At 38.6% G+C, this 19678-nt stretch overlaps 1 protein-coding gene across 10 annotated transcripts in view; it reads left to right on the top strand.

Annotated features, from left to right (window-relative positions):
* Positions 1-19678, top strand: part of OXR1 (oxidation resistance 1) — a 239956-nt gene that overhangs the window by 16277 nt on the left and 204001 nt on the right. For all 10 annotated transcript variants that reach the window (XM_072330518.1, XM_072330519.1, XM_072330516.1 and 7 more), the window contains exon 2: positions 17225-17306. In XM_072330518.1, coding sequence (XP_072186619.1) covers positions 17290-17306 — 17 coding nt within the window. In that variant the 5' untranslated portion in view covers positions 17225-17289. The remainder of the gene's footprint in view (positions 1-17224; positions 17307-19678) is intronic.

Below are 19678 nucleotides of genomic sequence, written 5' to 3'. Positions count from 1 at the left end.
GCTGAGCTCATCTTATGGCCTTTTGTTAGGAACTTTGATAGATTTTATCATTATTTTTTTTTATTTCCTATGAGTTCTGGAGTCTGTTTTTCAGGGAATGGGCTGACATTGGTATCTGGGGTCATTTGTCATACCATGTCTTTCCAAGTTAATCTTTGCAAGTGCTCAGGATGAAGAATGTTTACTGCAGCCTAAGGTGTTCAGCTCAGTGTGTTTAGGTATGCGTGAGTCTGATTGTGGCTGCAAGATTTGGTTCTGCTGCTATCCATTGCATGGAGAACTCTGTCTGGAGAAGATATTAACCCAAAATGTTATGCTGGTGCAGCTTGCTTGGAAGTTTTGTTTTGGAGTGACGCTGATTGGATTAGAAGTATGTTAAATGAAAAAGGACTTATATTTACATATGGCAGTGTTCTTTTAGAGTTCCATGTCCTATTTGTTGTATCTTGCACTTATCTGTAAGTTAAACATGTTTATCTTTAGTGGGTTACTCTCTTTTCTTAACATTTCTTTCTTTGTTAAGATCCAGTTAAAATAAAATACTTTGATCTAGATTTCCTGCAGATTGCAAATTGTTGTTTAATACGTAAAAGGTGTTTTTTTTTTTTCTTTGTTTTAGTTTTAAATTGCAGTTTAATTGTCAGATGAAGTACTGCTGCCTTTCCATATGTAGATTTTGAAAGTAGTTAATTTAGAGTCAGCCTTTTGTGAGCAAATTCTCCCAGTATTTAATATTCTTGTCATATTATAGAGGATCAGTCTGCAGTATTCTTGAAGGGAATATTTTCTTCTGCTGTCATTAGATTAGTCTTGGGACCTTGTTTTCTAATTACCAAAAGAAACCCTGCAGCATAATTTCATATAGGGGAGGAAAACTGGAAAAAATGCATGGTTGAGATAAGGCAAAAAAAAAAAAAAAGTTCCTCAGCAGCATCTTAGAGATGCTTTAATGAGTTGCAGTTTTTCATTTTGGATTTTACTTTTGTTCATAAGCTACTTAGAATGAGGAAAAGATAAGGTAGGGCCATTTTTGCAAAAATAATGATCTCTCCTTGTCCCTGGCTTTTTCCTGCATTTAGCTGCTGCAGAATGCAGTTGTGTGGTCATAGGCATGTAGAAGTAAAGAAAAACATAAATATTATAAAGAAAAACATGACGAGAGTCAAAATCTGGTACTCTGTAGACTCTGGGTGACCTGTCCTCTTTCATCTCAGTCTCATGGGATTTGATTTAGATTTCCCTTTTCAAGAGTTTTTCCACTAACCTTTTTTTTTTCCCCCTTCATTTGAGAAATAAGGATTTCTGGCAGGGATACCTGCTGGGAGCCTCTGAGAGAAGTTGTGGGCCCGGAACGTGCTTCTGCTGCAGTGATTACAGATGGCATGCAGGTACCATTACTTGCCATCTGGGCCGTTTTGTCTCTTACAGCTTATCTGTCTTTCGTTTTTCTCTCGTACCTCATCTTGCAAATATGCCAAGTCAAAGTCCAAATGCACTGATCATTTTCTATTTTTTCCCTGTTTTTATCCCTTAGGGACAAGATAGGAAATGTATTTTGTCACAAACCAGATGACTTAACAATGCTTGTTGGCATTCTCTAACCCATAGACATGCTAGGGGTTTAGAAGGTGTAGCTAGTATTCAGCATATTAAAAACCAAAATAGGTGAATTAGCTTTTTTTTTTCTCAGTTTATGTCAACTTGTAGATACTGAGTGTTTCATATCTATCACCTTCTGCCCTTTTAGTTTTAAGGAAGTGTCTCAATTGTATGAATCGTATTCAGAGCTGTGCAAAGCAGCATTTGGAGCAAAATGGAGTTTCTGGTGGAAGAAAATACTTGTGGGAGTTAACTGCTGCAAGGAGGAGATGCCATAGGCTCACTGTGGGATGGCAGAGAGGCAGTCTGGGCAACTGCTGGTCATGCTGCTGCTTGCTGTGTTCACTTTGTTCTGAGCCATTCACAGTGAAGTATACCACAAACCTACTAAACGATGTGCTCAGTTATGGTTAGGCATTTGAAAATGAGGATTCTGTTCAGTTAATTCACTGCTGGACAAAGTGATTTGCATCCTGTTTCTTATAGCTGCAGGTTCATGTTAAAATGTATCTTTTTCATCCTTTTGAATTCACTGTTACCAAAAGATGAGACTAAGTGATGTATCCAGATAGATGAATTGTGATTTCTATGCGCTTTGTTTAGCAATGGTGTAGACATCCTACTGTAAATTCAGGAAACACGTAGAAAAGCTCTTTCTTAAAGTTACACTGCTGAAAGGAAGGAGCCATTTGTGTTCTGTGGGCATGGGGTTCTTTAGCTATGTCATAGTGATGAACAGAAACTCCAAGTTAATCTGATTTAGTAAGGAGCTTCCAGGATCGCAAGTTAGCAGATTCATAATCTGACTGTTTGTACATACATGCAGTCATTGACCTTGTTTTTTGTGGATGTGCTTCATCACTATAGCTTTAGAAGAGCCTAATACATTTTCCCCATTACCTAAATTGCACGAAAATGGAAAAGGGCCTTTCTGTCATATATTTTTCGTGTAACTGCATTATGCCTCAGCTGAAGACTGAGTGCTGTTTTCACATTCTTATGCAATGCTTTTAATCCTGAGTGATCAACGTCCTTCGAGAATTAGAACATCCAGTCTTTTCATTGCTCTTGTTTTCATGGGCGCACGGTACGCACACACTTGTGCCACTTAGAAACTCCCATTAGAAATAAACTGATTAATAACAAGCTGTATTTGAGGGCTCCCCTGCCAGACCTGTTGTCTTTTTAATACTGTCTATTCTTGTCTTTATTATGCAAAATAAATTGTGTTCCTCGTTTAGCTGACTAAGAAAAGATGAACACAGAACTCTTAAATTCTACCTCTTTAAAGTGATGAATGTTAATTGGATTTCTGGCTAGAAGCTGCCTTGAGAAGCAGTATGACTATAGTGTAATTGCTTGAAAGCAAAACATCTTCAAGGCTGAAGAAACATCAAATAGATTTGTTTTATAATAAGGTACTTGACAAGAATTAAAATGATTAATTGTTTACTTGCCACAGCAGTAAGATTTTGCATTCCGGTGGCTTGTGTCCTCCATTTTTCTCAGAAAAAGAATCAAATGGAAGTTGAAGAACATCTGAGAAATGGGAACACCCAAAACTTTTCCTCCTTTGTAGTACACTTACACACTTTTTCCTTTCTGATATTAAGCTGGCTAAAAGAACAAGTGTCAGGTTGGGTAATTCAAATCGCATTTTTTCCCAAGAAGATAAGGCCAAATTTCACAGACTATATCTTTCTGCATTTTCTTAGACCTAGTTTCATGCCCTGTCAGTCCTGGCTGTACTTGTGTCAACAGCGTTACACTCCATCGATGCCGTGATGGTATTTCTGTTACATCTTGTACTGGAAGTCGGATGCCTGGGGGGGCGTTTCATATTTCATGCCACTCAGGGTAGCATCGCTGCACTGTGATGGGATGGTAGTAACCGTGGTGTGAGCCCTGCTCTTCTCCTGCACTTTTTCCTTTTGTGTGGCCTTTTGACCTTATGATTTAAAAATATGTCAAAACCAGAGGCAAGTACTTAGTCACTATGTTCTGTCCAGAAGCACTGGCTGCAGCCAGTTCTCACCACTTACAGAGAAAGGAGTCCATTTACACTCATTTATTTTCACTGTAAGTATACCTGAAGCTGGCTGAACAGCAGATGTCTGGCTAACACCTGTATCTGAGCAGGTTTTAATTAATTTTATACCTATTGTGCATTTTTTTCTTTCTAGTTCACATGCAGAGATTGATAGATAGGCTACTTAATGTAGGAAATTTAAGAGTTTAAAGAAGAGGAGGATCATATTTTTCTGTCTGGAGATTTTTGAGGTAGAGTATTGAATTGTCTCCAACAATGCTTTCCTTGCAGATCCACCCACTCCTAAACAAGACTTCAAGACCTATGGACAGGCTGCAGTCTAGGTCTGCACCTGTGGCAAAGTGAGAAAACTTTACCATAGTCCCAGTAGAATTTCAGGTTTGTGACACCTCCCAGGATGTTGCAGGAGCTGCCATATTTTTTCACTCCTTATGGACTTCTGCATCTTCCCCAAACAAAAGCCTGGGTCCTGACATTCAGGAGAATGTCACCACTATGAAGGTGGCATGCAGAATGGCACATTGCTTTTTGAAACAAGTGGACTGATCTGCAAAGTGCAGCTGAGCAGCTCTGTACCAACTTAGGCATCTGTCTCCCATTTTCCTGCTGGCTTGGCTGCATGCCTCTTGCCTTCCTGACAACAGCAGAGCCCCACTTTGCTCGAAGAGCCAGCCAAGGCTTCTGGATGTGAACCATCAAAGAAGGCATTTTGCGTCTTGCCTTCAGGTGGTTTAGTCTCTCAGTGAATCTGTCCTTACTCACTGTGGTTGAGTGCCAAATGCTGCTGTTTAATTTACACTGAACAGCATCATAATGCACCGAAGGGTGTGGAACTCTTTATAAAAGTAGGAGCAAATCTCTGAGTTGAGTTTCAAAATCTGACTTAATGTGATCTGAAACAGTTTTAATGAGAAACTGGAAAACGGGCATCTTGCAGACCACTAGTTTTTTAACACAGCCACCCACCCACTCCAAAATGTTTCTGCTGGAAAATTTGCAGTTCTCATTTGACTTAAGTTATTCTGCTGCTGCCCACTATTCACAGACAGGCTTTGACTCTGAATTACCTTTTTTCCTTCATGAAATTCTTGGATTATCTCATTTTTTCCCAACTAACTGTAGTGACGGTCACTCAGGGTAGTTCAGCTTCTCCAGACACTTCAAAGAAATTAAAGTAAAACATAAGTTTAGTGACAGAGATAATTGACCTGCTAATAGTATAAGGAACTGCGAAACAGTTTACAGTGTGTTAAAGTCATGGGTGTTTCCTGGGCATATCCAATCCCTATTTTGTGGAAATTAGACATCAGAAATGGAAGTTAAGGAGAGATCTGTAGGAGAGAGATAAGCAAGCAATCACCAAATGAAATGAAAGTGTGGTGGGAATGAACTTCGTTCACTGAATTTGCATGATACAGAATGGCTATTTTATTTTATTTACCTGTGTTCAGGGCTAAAAAGAGAAGCAAGATGTTCTGCTTTCTTCCCTCCTGCTGTTGCTGTAAACACTCACTTCCATTCACCTCTCCCTAAAACACTTTTGAGTTTTCAGGCATTATCTTACACGTCATCTCTCTGTTACATGCTGCCTTCCCCACTGAGAAACTATTACAGCAAAGGCTGCCTGCTGTGATGAGTGTTGGTTACCCCGGGACAATGACATCCTTCCTGACTTCACTTCTGGGCTGCTGACTGTGCCTTCCAGGAGACCTACATGAAATATCTCAATAATAAATTGATTCTCAATTTTGCTACTTATTCTTAGGTAGTGGAATAAATATAAAAAACTTAAATGAAGGGAAAGTGTTACTTTTTACTGTTGTGTACAAAGTAACAACTAATACAATTCATTTTGCCTACAGGCAAGAAGGAACTGTTTACAAATTAGAATGAGCAGAGGAAAAATGTTCGTGTGTTCTCACCTCTACAGGTTGGTGATTTTTCATGCAGCTTAAAAAAGAAGAAGTCCTTTTTGCATCTAACCTGTGCATGGTAGCTTCAAGCTGCTCATAAATTGAAGCTGCTCGAGAGTTCACATTGATGAGACTTTAATTTCCTGCCCCAGGCAAAATGAACCCCAGAATGCTGTATTTAGCTTCTAGGAATACTCTTTCCGTGTCTGTTGGTAATTGCGGCAGTGTTAGCATTTCTTGATAAGGTTGGAATTTTTAAGTATTTCTAAAGGTGTATTTGTTTGTCTTTTAGCTGGTACTCGATTCTGGTGTTTGATTTTTATTCATCTTGTTAGTTGTTGCTTTGGCTTTTGTTTTTCCTGGCATCTTAAACTTAGTGACACAGCCCACAGCGTCAGTATGTTTCTGATGATAAATATTTGGAAGCATTCACTTTATGTTGGCTTGGACCTTAAATGCTCTCTTGCACCTCTGATAAAAAGGTTTTCTGTATTGTGGAGATTTACTGATGTTTGGTACCAATAGGCGCCAAAACATACCTTTATCTCTTGTATTGTGCCTCAGAAAAAGGCCAATTTCCTTCTCTGATTTTTGGCTGCTAAATAGCCGAACTCAAAGCTAATTCCACACTTTGTATTTATTTATTTACTTATTTTTAATGTGAATAATTATTAAAAGAAACTAATAGAATCATAGAATGGCTTGGGTCGGGCAAAGCTGCCACACACCAGCTTAGACTGCACAGGCCCCCATCCAGCCTGGCCTTGAACAATTGTAGGGATGGGGCATTCACAGTTTTTCTCTGGGCAGCCTGTGCCAGTGCCTCACTGCCCTCTGAGTGGAGAACTTTTTCCTACCATTTAATTTACATCTTCCCTCCTTTAGTTTAAAGGCATTCCCCCTTGTTCTGTCACTATCAGACCATGCAAAAAGTTGGTTCCCCCACCTTATAAGTTCCCTTTAAGTACTGAAAGGCCACAGTGGCATTTTCCTGGAGCTGTCTCTTCTCCAAGTTAAACAAGCCCAACTACCTCAGCCTTTTTTCATCGGAGAGGTCATCCAGCCCACTGAGCATCCTCATGGCCTCCTCTGGACTCTCTCCCAATGGCTGTATGTCTTTATTGAGCTGGGGTCCCCAGGGCTGGATGCAGTAATCCAAATGGGGCCTCCTGATGGCAGAACAGAGGGGGACAATCACCTTCCTTGTCCTGCTGTCACCCCTCTTTTGATGCAGCCCAGGATACAGTTGGCAAATTTAACACTTCTAAAGTGAAGTAATTTAAATAAATCATGCACCTTAAAATTAAATTATAACTTCCTGTAGTGTTTTTTGTAGTGATCAGAACCTTTGTACTCTTTGCTGTGGTGCTGTGACCTCTGCAGGGAATAGTTGTGTCCATGTTGGTCAATCAGAGACTCTCTGTTTAAGCAGACAGACTTTTGCATTAGCAAATCTGTTCTCCCATTCATTATTATTATTATTATTATTATTATTATTACTATTATTATTATTTTAACTATAGACTGTTTTTTTTGGTAGCATTCTTTGTTGACTGGTGGGTCAACAGAACTTCATTGGGCCAGGCTGAAGCAGTCACTGTTCTTGCTGTTGTGTTATTCAGATCCTGACTGGGAAGAACATACAATGTGAATGCTAAAAAATACATAAAGAAAAGAACAGTGAGAAATTAAATGCATCATCTGTTCCTTGTGATGCCCACAGGGCTGCCAGAGAAAGGTACGGTGTGCCAGTTACAAACCTTGGCAAACTTGCATTCACTCAGCACTGTACAGGGCCTTGCTTGTTGCTGTCTTTCTGGTCATGGGCACGGTGCTGTGGCAAAGGCTGAGGATCTGACTATCTTGGTCTGACTCTTTTCTATGTAGATTGAAAGCTAGAACAAGTTCATGAAGACGTTAAAGAGAAGGAGCTGTGTCAAAGAAAACCCCATCTTACATTCTAGGTGATTTTCCAAGCTTCCTGAAGCTGCAAAAAGGCAGCAAAATAATTTCTATCTATTATTCTCTAACTAACTTTGTTTATTCCTATTAGCTCTTAGCTTGAGGTCAGTGAAGGTACAGGAACATTGCAGTGGATCCTCTTGTTCCGTAAGACATTGGACACGATGATGGTGCTAAAGCATGCTGCATTCAGACCACTTGCTCTGGCTTTAATGTTGAAGATCCTTCCAGCCTAAAGATGGCTGACAGACTAGGTATTTTATATTTTTTAGTTGTTATTCAAGCTTTAAATCATAAGGACTTGATGTTTGCACTGAAGTACATAGGAGAGCAGCTAAAAAGAGTCACACAGCATGTTAGTAAATTCTTTTTGAGAAGTGTGATATTGTTGGAAATAGTTGGATTTCCAGAATTTACAAAAACACAAGTCGAAGAGTAATTATCTGTAATTATCTGAGTAATTATCTGTGTAGAATAATGGGAGGAAACATCTGAGAGACAGATAAACAGCAAGGCGAATGTTAGGCACTGATGTAGGCTATTGAGGAAGATAAAAGGAATGTTAAACTAGAATATAGAGCCAAGTTTACCTCATGCAAAATAATAAATGCTTCTGTTTTACTTTGTTCTGTGCAGAATACGGTCTCTGGTTTGGGGCATCTGTGTCAATACAGGAGGAAAGACAATCCATAGCCAGGAAAACACACCTTTAGGAAAAATCAGATTCTGTGGTGCTATTTAACCTAGAAGAGAAACAGGTGACTCATGAGCAGTGCTCCTGTATGCAAGACCTCTATTCTGAGAAATAGGGTAAAGAACTGTTCTCTGTATTTACTGGTGAAGTAACAAATTGCAATGAGCTTCACTTGTTGCAAAGAGTATTATTTTCAGGGAAAGGAATTCAGACATTTAGAATTACATGGCAGTATTGCAGACGGTACAACCTCCCACATTTGAGTGTTTAAGAATAGGTCTGTCAAACAGCCATGACAGCGTTGAGCACAACTTCTGTGGAAGTCCTTAGTTCTGAGGTAATACTTTATTAAACCTTTTAGTTTTTGCTGACTCGATTTGATGGATCTCCTAAGAATTGTTTCTTCTGTGAAAGCAGAGATCGTTTTGTAACTTGTAACAACTTACTATGAATCCTGTTCTGCTTACAAAGCTGATCAGTCTGTTGGTCTTTGGAAATGGAAGGTCATGGTGTGGCTTCAGAATGAGGACAGTGCGAAGGAAATTAATGAAGAACCACCTTGAGGGGCCACAGGCATTTATGGGCCTTTTCTGTTATGATAAATCCTTCTTGGCCTTGGCTGTGTGTGATAGGATGAATTCTGTTTATGGTATAATGAAATCTTATGCGAAGAAGTGAAATAATTGAATACAGAAATTGAACTGCGACCTTTGACTTAAGGACTGGTAAAGAGTTCCTTTACAGATCATGCCCAAAAGATTTTAAAGTGACAGAGCCTATAGTCTGCAGTGCTTTTAGATCAGATTCCAGCTGAGAACTTTACTGTACAGCCAGCTGTCATCTTCAAAAGGAACTGGAAAACACAGCAAAACCTAATGCCAATATATATTAATGGTGAAAGGAAAATAAGGGATTGTGGATTATATCTTTCCATTTTTGTATTTATGGCTTTAAAAATATGAGATAAGAAACATTAGTGCAATCGAATGAATGGCAGTGGGAAAGCCAAGATGATTGTGAATGAAATGGGTTTATTTATGCTGATAATATACTAATGAATAGATACACATACCAGCTGATGGGGTGAGACAGTAAATGAAGTGTCTGAGAAGAAGCAATGGTAACACACTGAGGAAAATCTGTGTTACTATGTCTTGGGTTGCATTCTACATACTAATAACTAAGCATAAATAACCTTTGCATTGTATTGAATAAACATCATTCTTTTCATTCTCCTTCACTTGAATATCACAGAATAAATAAAGTAAAAGTGCTTGAGTGATTGTTTAGTTATACATTCTTGTACTAAAATCATTATTTTATATCCTTCTGCACAGCCAAGTAACATCTTTTCTTTAGTGTTAGAGAATTATCAATGAAACTTCAGTTTAAATGCAAGTCAGTATTGTAATGCTAGTTTAAAAGTTGAAACAGAATCTACAAATTTTAAAGATAAATCTACTTCTGCTATTTTCTGCAGCAACTTTGATAAAGTAGAAGAAAATGGATCACTCTTCTTACTGTGATAGCTATTAAACTCATGTGCTTGACATATTCTGCTCTGTGTGCCCATGTCCTACTCCCTTTAGAATTAGTCTGGTGAACTGCAGCCAAAAGTCATCATCATCCTCCAAAATCTTCTGTTTTTGTTTTAGCTGGTTTGAGACTTGGGTCTGTATAATCCTGTTCCCTGTTTCTTGGCAATAGTTGATCACATTTAGCTGACATCAGTTTATTCTGAGGCAAAAGAGTTTTTCTCTCCCAGTACATGTGAAATATTCAGTTGAACTTCAAATACCCATGCCTTTCACAGTGGAGAAAAAGAGTATGAGAAAGATAACGCTTCATTGCTTTAGTCCCAGGAATTGTTTCATCCCTTTCTCTTCCTGCCTGTAGAGTGATGTACAATTCTTGCAGTTCTCTGCTGCTGTAAATTTAACAATGTTATATTTTGTTATGTTTTGTTACAAAGGAGATGTAGAAATCTGGTAGTGTCTCATATGGTGTAATCAAACGGGGCAGGAGTGTTTTCTAAACTCTTGCTGCTATTAATTTTTGTGTGCGAACTAAATAGTCTTAAGAGATAGCTTCCTTTCTGAGCAGATTAAAATCTGCAGTCAGAATGCCCTTTAGGACTAATTTTATGTAAGGTACAAATATTTTTTGAAGATTTTAGATGGTCTTTCATTATTATTTCAGAAGCTACAACGTAGATGTTATCTTTGGCTTTTAAGTTTGATTAAGAAACTGCTATTCCAGAATTCACAGCTGCTCTACTTGTCTACTTGTACTAGTGCAACGTGTACTGTGAAATCATCTGGGTTAATAAAGAACTCTAAAGTAAATATTTTTATTTTTTTTTTGAAGTTTTTGGAGGGGCAGGACTTGATCTAAATCATTTAATTTCCCTGGTAGCTCAATGCTATATTCTATTATATTTGTGCAACTAAAGAGACTGCAAACTGAGGGACAGGAACTAAAAAGCACGACGGGCATGAAGAGAGTAAGCAGTCGCTTGGCTCTAGAGGTGATTTGCTATCAAGCTGTACCCGAACCCAGCAGCCTGCCTGCAAATGTTAGTTACTTAAGCTTTAAGGAGCATTGAGTTCATGATCTTCCCATGTCTATCTGGGTTATTCTTGATATTTCTGGAGAGGAGAGGGGTGGATGAATAACACCATGTTCATGTCTCATAGCAGGTGAAAATAAGCCATGGCTTCTAGCATTCATGTCTCAGCAGATTCAGTTTAATCATTTATGCTCACTGAGTTTAGATGAGCTTTTAGAAAGTGCTTTTCAGTTGTTTATAACTGATAGAAAATTAAAAAAAAAAAAAAAAAAAAAAAAAAAGCAAAAGCAAAAGCAAAAAAACTTTTACAGGCTTTTTGTAAATAAGGAAAAAAAAAACATAGAATAGTAGAATCTGTTGAGTTGGAAGGGACTTTTAAAGATCATCTACTCCAAGTCCCCTGCAGTGAACAGAGGCATCCACAGCTAGATCAGGTCACCCAAGGCCTGATCCAGCCTCACCTTAAGTATCTCCAGAGATGGGACATCCACATCTTCACTGGGCAACTTCTTCCAGGGCCTTACTGCCCTCTGAGTAAAAAAATTGCTCCTAATATCTAACTTAAATCTCCCCTATAGTGTCATGAATAGTATTTAATGATTAAATGATGAAATTGTTGGTTAATGAATATATAATAATGATTGATGATTATGTAATGAATTCCTGATCAGTCCAGATCCTTTCTGTGATTTTTGTCGCTGTGCATGCTGTTTTCTGTTCATAGGCACATTCACTTTTAATTAATGATAAATAATTGATAATCCAGCAATTGAGCTTAGAAAAGGAGACACAATCATGGCTTTACTCCCAGAGATTTCTGAGGAACTCAGATTTTAAGACATCTAGATGTTAAAGAGGAATGTCTCATAGTCCTGAAATCATAGGAAAGGAAGGTGTATGCACAGTCTTCAAGGTGAAAGAGGGCAAAATACCTGGGAGAAATATGTGCTTGTTTTTATCTATCGTATTTTAAAATCAATACATTTCTTTCACATGCGCACAGACAATATACTAAGAAATTTTTTTCCCTCCTATGAGAATAGTGAGGATTTGCCTTGATTTACCTGTGTGCAGAGGTGGGGAATGAGCACACAGACATCTCTGCGTTGTGCAGACTCTGTACATTTTGTAACATAAAATGCATATATAGCTATGAAATGAAAAAGATGGATATAAGGTATTATATGATGTAGGAAAGGAATAGAAAGGAAAACAAGTGGAAATGAAGTGTTTTTAAGGCATTGGTTATCGTGTTGTTATTTTAAAGAATGAAAGGGGGATTTAAGAACAAAGGATGAAAGAAAAATTACCTGATGAGGTCAACTGAGCCATCACTGAGAAGCAGAGTAAACTGGTAGCTGTTCTTTGTTGTCTTTGTCTTGAGACCAGGAATATTTAACTTCATTTTGTGAGAGGAAAAGGTCTGTTTTGGGAACTGTATGAATCAAGTGAAAACCATACAGCAGTCATACTTCAGTTAATTTGTGAAGAAAACTGGGAATGTAATCCTGTTAATTTAATCTTCTTACTAATGTAATCTTTACAGACAATGGTATTAGATCTTTGGCAACTATGTGATTGCTGTAGCAGACTATTGACAGATGAAATAATCAGCAGTCAAATATATGCAGTTAATTTGTATGCATCTAAAACACATTCTCTCCAGATATCAGAAAAAAACGTGTTAGTTAAAAAAATACAACAATAAAACTACCAGAATTAATACATCTGAATGATCATAATGTTGGCTACCCTTGTGATATACAGTAGGCAAAATCAGTTCTTAAACTCTTCATACTGAACTGACCTTTCTTTGTGAACAGAAGGCAGTTGGGTTTATTCTGTAATGAGAAAATTGCTGTTGAAGATTTAATTTACATTTTAAATAAATTAGTCTTTACATTAGAAACTGTTTTGTTTGTGTCCATTTGAATTAGGACTTCATTTTATTGGCTCATTTATGTTCATTTGTCATCTCGTTGCATAAGGAGACACTAAGGAGATAACACTAGAAACTGCCAAATGGAAACTTTAGTTGTTTGAATATTAGGGAACATTTTCTTCGAGTAAGTACACAAAGCAACAAATAAATAAAACCAAAAAAAGCCGCACTATACCGTGAATTCGTACCTTTCTTGTTTGATAAAGTTTTGATGAAATTATTTTTTGTCATTTTGAAATGATTGGTTGTGCAGTAAAATCATAGAATCATAGAATTACCCAGGTTGGAAAAGACCTTGAAGATCATCAAGTCCAACCGCAGCCTAACCAGTACCCCATCTCTAAAAAACCTCTGCTAAATCATATCCCTGAGTACCACATCCAAACGGCTCTTAAACACATCCAGGGATGGCGATTCAACCACCTCCCTGGGGAGCCCATTCCAGTACCTAACCACCCTTTCTGTAAAGAAGTTCTTCCTAATATCCAACCTAAACTTGCCCTGGCACAACTTAAGGCCATTTCCCCTTGTCCTGTCACTTGTCACTAGTGAGAAGAGACCTGCCCCACTCTCACTGTAAGAAAATTTCAGGTACTGGAAGACGGCAATAAGGTCTCCCCTCAGCCTCCTCTTCCTCAGACTAAACAGCCCCAGCTTCCTTAGCCTCTCCTCGTAGGGCTGATTCTCCAAGCCCTTCACGAGCCTCGTTTCCCTTCTCTGGACCTGCTCCAGTACTTCCATATCTTTCTTGTGCTGAGGTGCCCAAAACTGGACACAGTAAAGGCTGAGTAAGTGATCAGAGATAGTGAGTCATAGAACTTAAGGCTAGAAGTAATGAATTTCTCTGTATCCACAGACCAGTGGATATTTCTTCAGGGTAACCCTGCATGTTACCAGTATCTTTTACTAGATATAGCCTCTATTTTTTGAAGGATAGCTTTTGGGAAGGTGTCATGGTCCTACACAAGTACTTTATTATACTGCGAATAGCTACTTGCTGTTAAAGACATTTCTCACTTTGCTTTGTTCCTTTGAGCAGCTTGGACTCTTAGATTAAAATAGTTTCTTAAGTGTCGAAGAGGGCAGACATCTGCTGGAGATGGCTGCTTTCAAGACAGAGCACAGGTTAAAAAACAACCAGAAAAATGTTGTGCCAAGTATCTGTAGGTGAACTGTTCTTTTATTTTCTGTGCTTTTCTCAAAGCAAAAGCTAAGAAATAACTTTTTATGAGGTATGGCACTTAAACTTATTGTACTCCTTGATGTGTTGAATACTAAAGGTGCATGGTTCTGATCTCTGATGGCATTAGGTGGAATTGTGAAAATTGTATGTATGGGAGTAGAATGTAGTAAAATAAATGCTTTAGAGGGGAATTTAGCTGAGGGCAAAAAAGTTATTGGTTCAGATTGTAACCTTTCAGGTGGAACCATCAACACAGAGACATTGTATTTGTTCAGTATTGTATGGGCACGTTGATACGTACATGCTTGCAAAGTGTTAAAGAGCCTTTGCTTCTTCTGCACTGTTGGTAATTTTATGTGTAGCTGAGATAGCAGCTGTTGCACCATTTGAATTAATGTTTTTTTTTAATGTATTTGGTGACGGTAGCAGTCTTGCTTTCCAAATTGAAAATAATTGTATGTCAAGGAACAGGAAGATGGTGCTGCCAGCATTGTTTCTTCTAAGTGCCATTATGTCCAACACCTTGCTCTTCCAATCACCTTAAAGGAAGGATGCTTCAGCTACTCAGAGATTTTACAGCTGTTGATTTTCTCTGAATTGCTTGTCCTGTTTTCTGAGAAATGTCAGTACCTTATGTCATCACTAACATTATTATGTCCAAGAGGAGCCAGAAGGCAATGAAACCCTTCAGTTAAAGTTCTTATGAACTAAAAGCAGTCCCGCTTTCTAATGTAAGGTGCTAAATAGATAATAAACACTTGTCAGTGGTGCTTTATTTATTTATTTATTTATTTATTAATGTGTGTGCGTGCGTGTCTGGAAATATAAATGATCAGCCAATGATTGAATAAATGGGATAAAAAAGTTCAGTTTCACAGGGGTTCTTGGGACTGTAAGTTACTGTTGTTTTGTCAGATGGGACCTGGAGACTTTGAGATATTGACCTTCATATTACTGAAAATTAAAGAATCTGAACTTTGCTGCTTACAGAGGAGGAACCCCTGACTCAGGTCTCCACACTTACAGATTTAGGCTTTATGTTGTACGAGCAGCTATGTAAATGACTTGAATGTGTGCACTGTGGCAGATGATGAGCTGCGGTCCTTAATCTCAACTGCATTCAGTCTCAGAGTTGTGTATCTCACAGGCTAACTAGGATCCTCAGTAGGGAAGTGGAGTGTGATTTCACAAGGCGTGTAGGGAATGTGCATGTCCCAAACCCATTGATTTTCAGTTGGAATTGCCTACTTGGCTTTCTTAGAGGCATTTGAAATTTCCAGTCAAGACAGCTATGGTAAGGAAAATGTTCTGTAGGCTGGTAGTACTTCTGCCCCTAGACCAGCTGTGGGACTGTGTTTCTGGAACAAGAGAGCACATAAAATAGGAATAGGGAGCTTCCCTTCATCTCTTGCAGCTGTACAAGTGAAGGAACCACACCAAGTAGAGACAAAACATAAAGTAAAAAAAGGCAGTGCTTTAGGAACAGTTGATAAATTGAGACAAAAATGTCACTGCCCTGCTCTGTAATGAAATAGAGTGCTTTTAAAATACTGCTTCCTTGTGTGGAGATAACAGGACATTTTACATGGTGTTATTTTATCAGGGGTGACAGAGAGATGTGAAGTCCCCTTAAGCATCTTATGAATTTAGGACAGAGTTTGTAGCCAAAAATCATCCTGTCAGTCGAGATCATGTAATCACAGCTCCTTTCTGATTAACAGAACGTTTGTATTTAGATTGCATATTTACATTAAGAAATCAATGAGTGGGTACAGGACATGGGCAAGGCAGGAGGAGGGGGTGCAATCTGTGTAAAGGAGCTCACAGAGAAAACCAAAGAGGAAGGACACAGATGGTGGAAGCGGGGGCAGGCTGCTTGGAAGAATATGAGATGTACAGGCACAGTAGCAGTGCAGTCAGAATAGTCAGAGCTCTGCTGGAATTGAAACTGGCAAAGAAGGTTAAGGACAAGAAGAGAGGTTTCTGTAGGTACATCAGCGGCAGCAGGGAAGGCGAAGAGAGCATGAACCTGTAGCTCAGTGACGCCATGTGGTGAAAAAGCTGTAGCACTCAGTGCTTTTTGTGCCTCAGATTTTACTGCTGAACCTTGTTCTCAGGCCTCCCAGGTCCCTCCGCCTTACAGCAGAGTCTGTGGGAGGGAAGCAGTGTCTGCAGGGATACTGTGTGTATCTGCAAGGCAGAGCTAGGAAGCTCACTTGGATGTTTGCAAGTCCATGGGACTACATGGGATGTTGTCCAGGATGTTGGAGGAAGTGGCTATCATTATTCAGCCCTGGTGAGGCCTCACCTTGAGTACTGTGGTCAGTTTTGTGCCCCTCACTACAAGAAAGACATCAAGGCCCTGTGTGTGTCCAGAGAAGGGGGGTCTGGAGCACAAGTCTTACAAGCAGCGGCTGAGAGAGCTGGGATTATTCAGGCTGGAGAAGAGGAGGCTCAGGGGTGACGTTCTCTACAACTGCCCGAGGGAAGGTTGTGGAGAGGTGGAGGTTTTCATTAGGTATTAGGAAAAATGTTTATGCAGTTCTGATGGTGAAGTACTGAAACTGATCGTCCATGGAGGTGTTTGGGACTCAACTGGCAATATCCTTGAGCAGCCTGACCTGATTAGACCTTATTTAAGCTGAAGGCTGGGCTAGGCATTTTCTTTCAATGGAAATTATTCTGTTATTCTTTAACATTTCCATTTTTTTAGTTAATGTTTTTTTCAAATAATAGGATTTCTTGAGGTCTCAGTAGACCCACCCCAGGATCTTTCTTATTCATATTAATGGCTTATTTCTGGAAAAAAATTCTAATTTACTAAAGTAGTCATTGAACAAACTGAACACCAAAATGCAATTTAGATGTAAATTTATATGTCAGTGTTTAGAGCAGCAATTCATGGTAACCTTGTTTACTTGCATTAAGACACCTGAATTTCACTCAGTTAGATGAATTCTCCATTCAGAGAACAGGGGCTTTTTGATGTTGTTCTTTCAAATATCATTGTATTGAAGTCTTGTGTTCAGGATTTGCCTTTACAGTCAGGCTTAAGCCCTACCAGTAGGAGTTGTTCTTGGGTTTCTTAACCTTTATTCTTTTATTCTTTTATTTTTATTTATTTATTTTTTTTCCTTCTTCTTTTACCTTTACATTGTATTTGTTTTGATAACCTATCTGTATATTTCTGTAAAACTGACAGGTATTCTCTGAAGCTGCACTGGGCAGTATTTACTAATGTAATTATCGTCCAGGATTTTAAAATAATGGTCCTGAGTTGCTTGGCCTAAAAATCTCTCTTTTTTTATCCAGGTCAACAGAAACAGCTTGTGCAGAGCAGTGAATTTATAAATGTGAATCAAGCTTTCCTCTGCATCATGTTTGGCACTAAGAGGTCAGTTCTCACCTTTGTTATACTTTTAATCTCCAAAACAATGCTATAACTGATATGAGTCTGTTCTCCAAATGTGTCTGTTCTCTGTGTACCACTGTACAAAATACATGAGCTGGATATATTATTCTTTCTATTACTTTGATTGTTTTTTCTTTGCTGTACAGATCTGGTCTACTTTAATTGGCAGGTATGTGGTATGAAAATCATGTAGCGGACAAGCAAGGACTATACCCATGTCATTATGTGTCCTGGCAGGACTGCCAAAGAAAGCACCATGCTTGTGCTGGAGGATATCCCTCCTGTTACCAGAAAAAGAAAATAACACCAGAACCATAAAGCACAGGCTTAAGATACACTATTTCCTGTCATTTCTGGGAGTCTATACTGAATACAAGATAACCTCCATTTCTCATTCTGCATGATGCAGTGTCATACCCCAAATGTCTCAAAAACCTGCATTTCTTAATCTGCACTCTCTGAGTGCTCCTTTTAAGACCCAGGTGGTGCAGTTCTGCTCCTGTATCTGTAAGCAGACAACATGGCCTTGCTTTCAGCTGCTGCACAAACTGTTGTGCAGTGGCATGCTGAGCCACCTTTCCAGGTATCAGCTTTTGTACCTGTGGGTCTTTCACAAGGGAGTTCAATTTCTCCATAGAACAAAGATACTGTAGGCCATTCTTTCTCTGCGCGAACTCCATGATTTTTAATCTTGTTGGAAGACTTTTAATTTTTTCAAATAAGCTAATTTGAATCTCTGCTTCTGAAGTATTTCAACACTTCTGCCCCTTGAATATGACCAGCCTAGTGAAGTCTTTACGCTGTGCAGTGGCTGAGTACCTTTCACCTTACACCTTCTAGAGTTATAGAAAGGCTAAGCTATTTCTGTAATAACTTACAGTTTCTAACGGTTGGAAAGAGGAGAGGCCAACTTGCCTCTAAGAAGGAACATGTATGAAGCAGCATATGTTGTGCCTGCAGGAATCAAGGGTGGTAAATAATAGCAAAGAGGAACTTGGTTTTGTTAATCATCAGCTCCCACAGCAGCATCAATGTGTGCTGCAGCCCTGCTGGAGTCAGAGTATTGCCAAGAGCTGCTGGGATCTCTGGTCCCTTGTGCTTCTGTTAGGTGTGGACAATGCTGTCCCATGAAGTAACAAACTCAGCTTGCCGTTTTGTGTCTGTTTGACTTCTGGTTCTAGATTCTATTAAGAATATCCCAATAAAGTATTTTGTTAGGGTAACCTAAAATGGTCAGGAAAAGGAAGTTTGATCTTGTTTCGGAGTAAATACTGTGTATGTTGCTTTGGCCGTGTGATGCATTTAAGATAACTGTTGCTGAGGGTATATTAATAGAACTGTAAACTTGTTGTTTGAGGATTTCTGCTTTAAATTGATTGGCACTGCAGGATATTAAAAGTCAGGTTAACCAAATACTTTATGCTAAGTGAAATAGATTATATTGTAGTTCAGTTGGATTCATTATTTTTGCCGCTGTTCAACACTAACCTGTAAGAACTTCTGGGCTGATTTAATTTTTTTTTTTTCCTCTCAGGATTGTCTCTATTCTCAGCATTATAAATTATTACGGCATTATATATTTCACAGCAATGGCAAAAGGAAGAATTACATCTTATTGGTAGCCTTTAAACTTAATTATCTATCTATTTTTTCTCTCAGATTGAATCCTGGTTACAGTGGAAATGAAAATTCCTCTTATGGAATAACATAGAAAATGCAAAATTACATTTAATGTCTTTCAGAGAAAAGTTACACCTGAGGAACAGAAATTCTCTGGCTGTCCACTGTCCTATGATCTGCCATTTCTTGCTTTACCCAAATGGGAGTGAAAGAGGCAGAGCAGACTACCTTAAAAGTAGACTCCTGTGTGCAAGCTGGGAAAGTGCTTCCAGTACTCTTGAGAATGGAATCATATTTTTACTAGGCGGTGATCAAACTCTTGTCAGAAATTTTGTTCTTGATATTGCAGTACATTTCGGCTTTATTTTTCCTGGATGACTGCTAATTGTGAATAGGAAAATCTCGTGTTAATACTGATGTAAAGCTTGTAACCTCCTACAATTAGGCTTCCCAAAATTACTGAGAGTTTCTGAAAATCTTGGTTTGATATGTTAATACTCCTCCTAAAAGGAAAATGTATTTCCTTGGAAATGTCATTAGAAACGAAGCAATTCTTCTGTAGGAAAAAATGACCTTAGATTTATTTTCTTCTGAAAAATTTTGGCATTATTTCTAGTTGTTCACTGCCAGTTGTAATTGCTGCAAAACATTTCACAAAGTCACAGCACTCTGACGCAAAGGCTGTATTATTTCTTGCCACCGTTCTGTTAGAAACTATCAGGTATGCGCTGACT

Source organism: Excalfactoria chinensis, chromosome 2, assembly GCF_039878825.1.
Source record: "Excalfactoria chinensis isolate bCotChi1 chromosome 2, bCotChi1.hap2, whole genome shotgun sequence".
Classification (NCBI taxonomy): Eukaryota; Metazoa; Chordata; class Aves; order Galliformes; family Phasianidae; genus Excalfactoria; species Excalfactoria chinensis.
The sequence above is the reverse complement of the archived record's forward strand: the minus strand, read 5'-3'. Positions and strand labels throughout refer to the sequence as shown.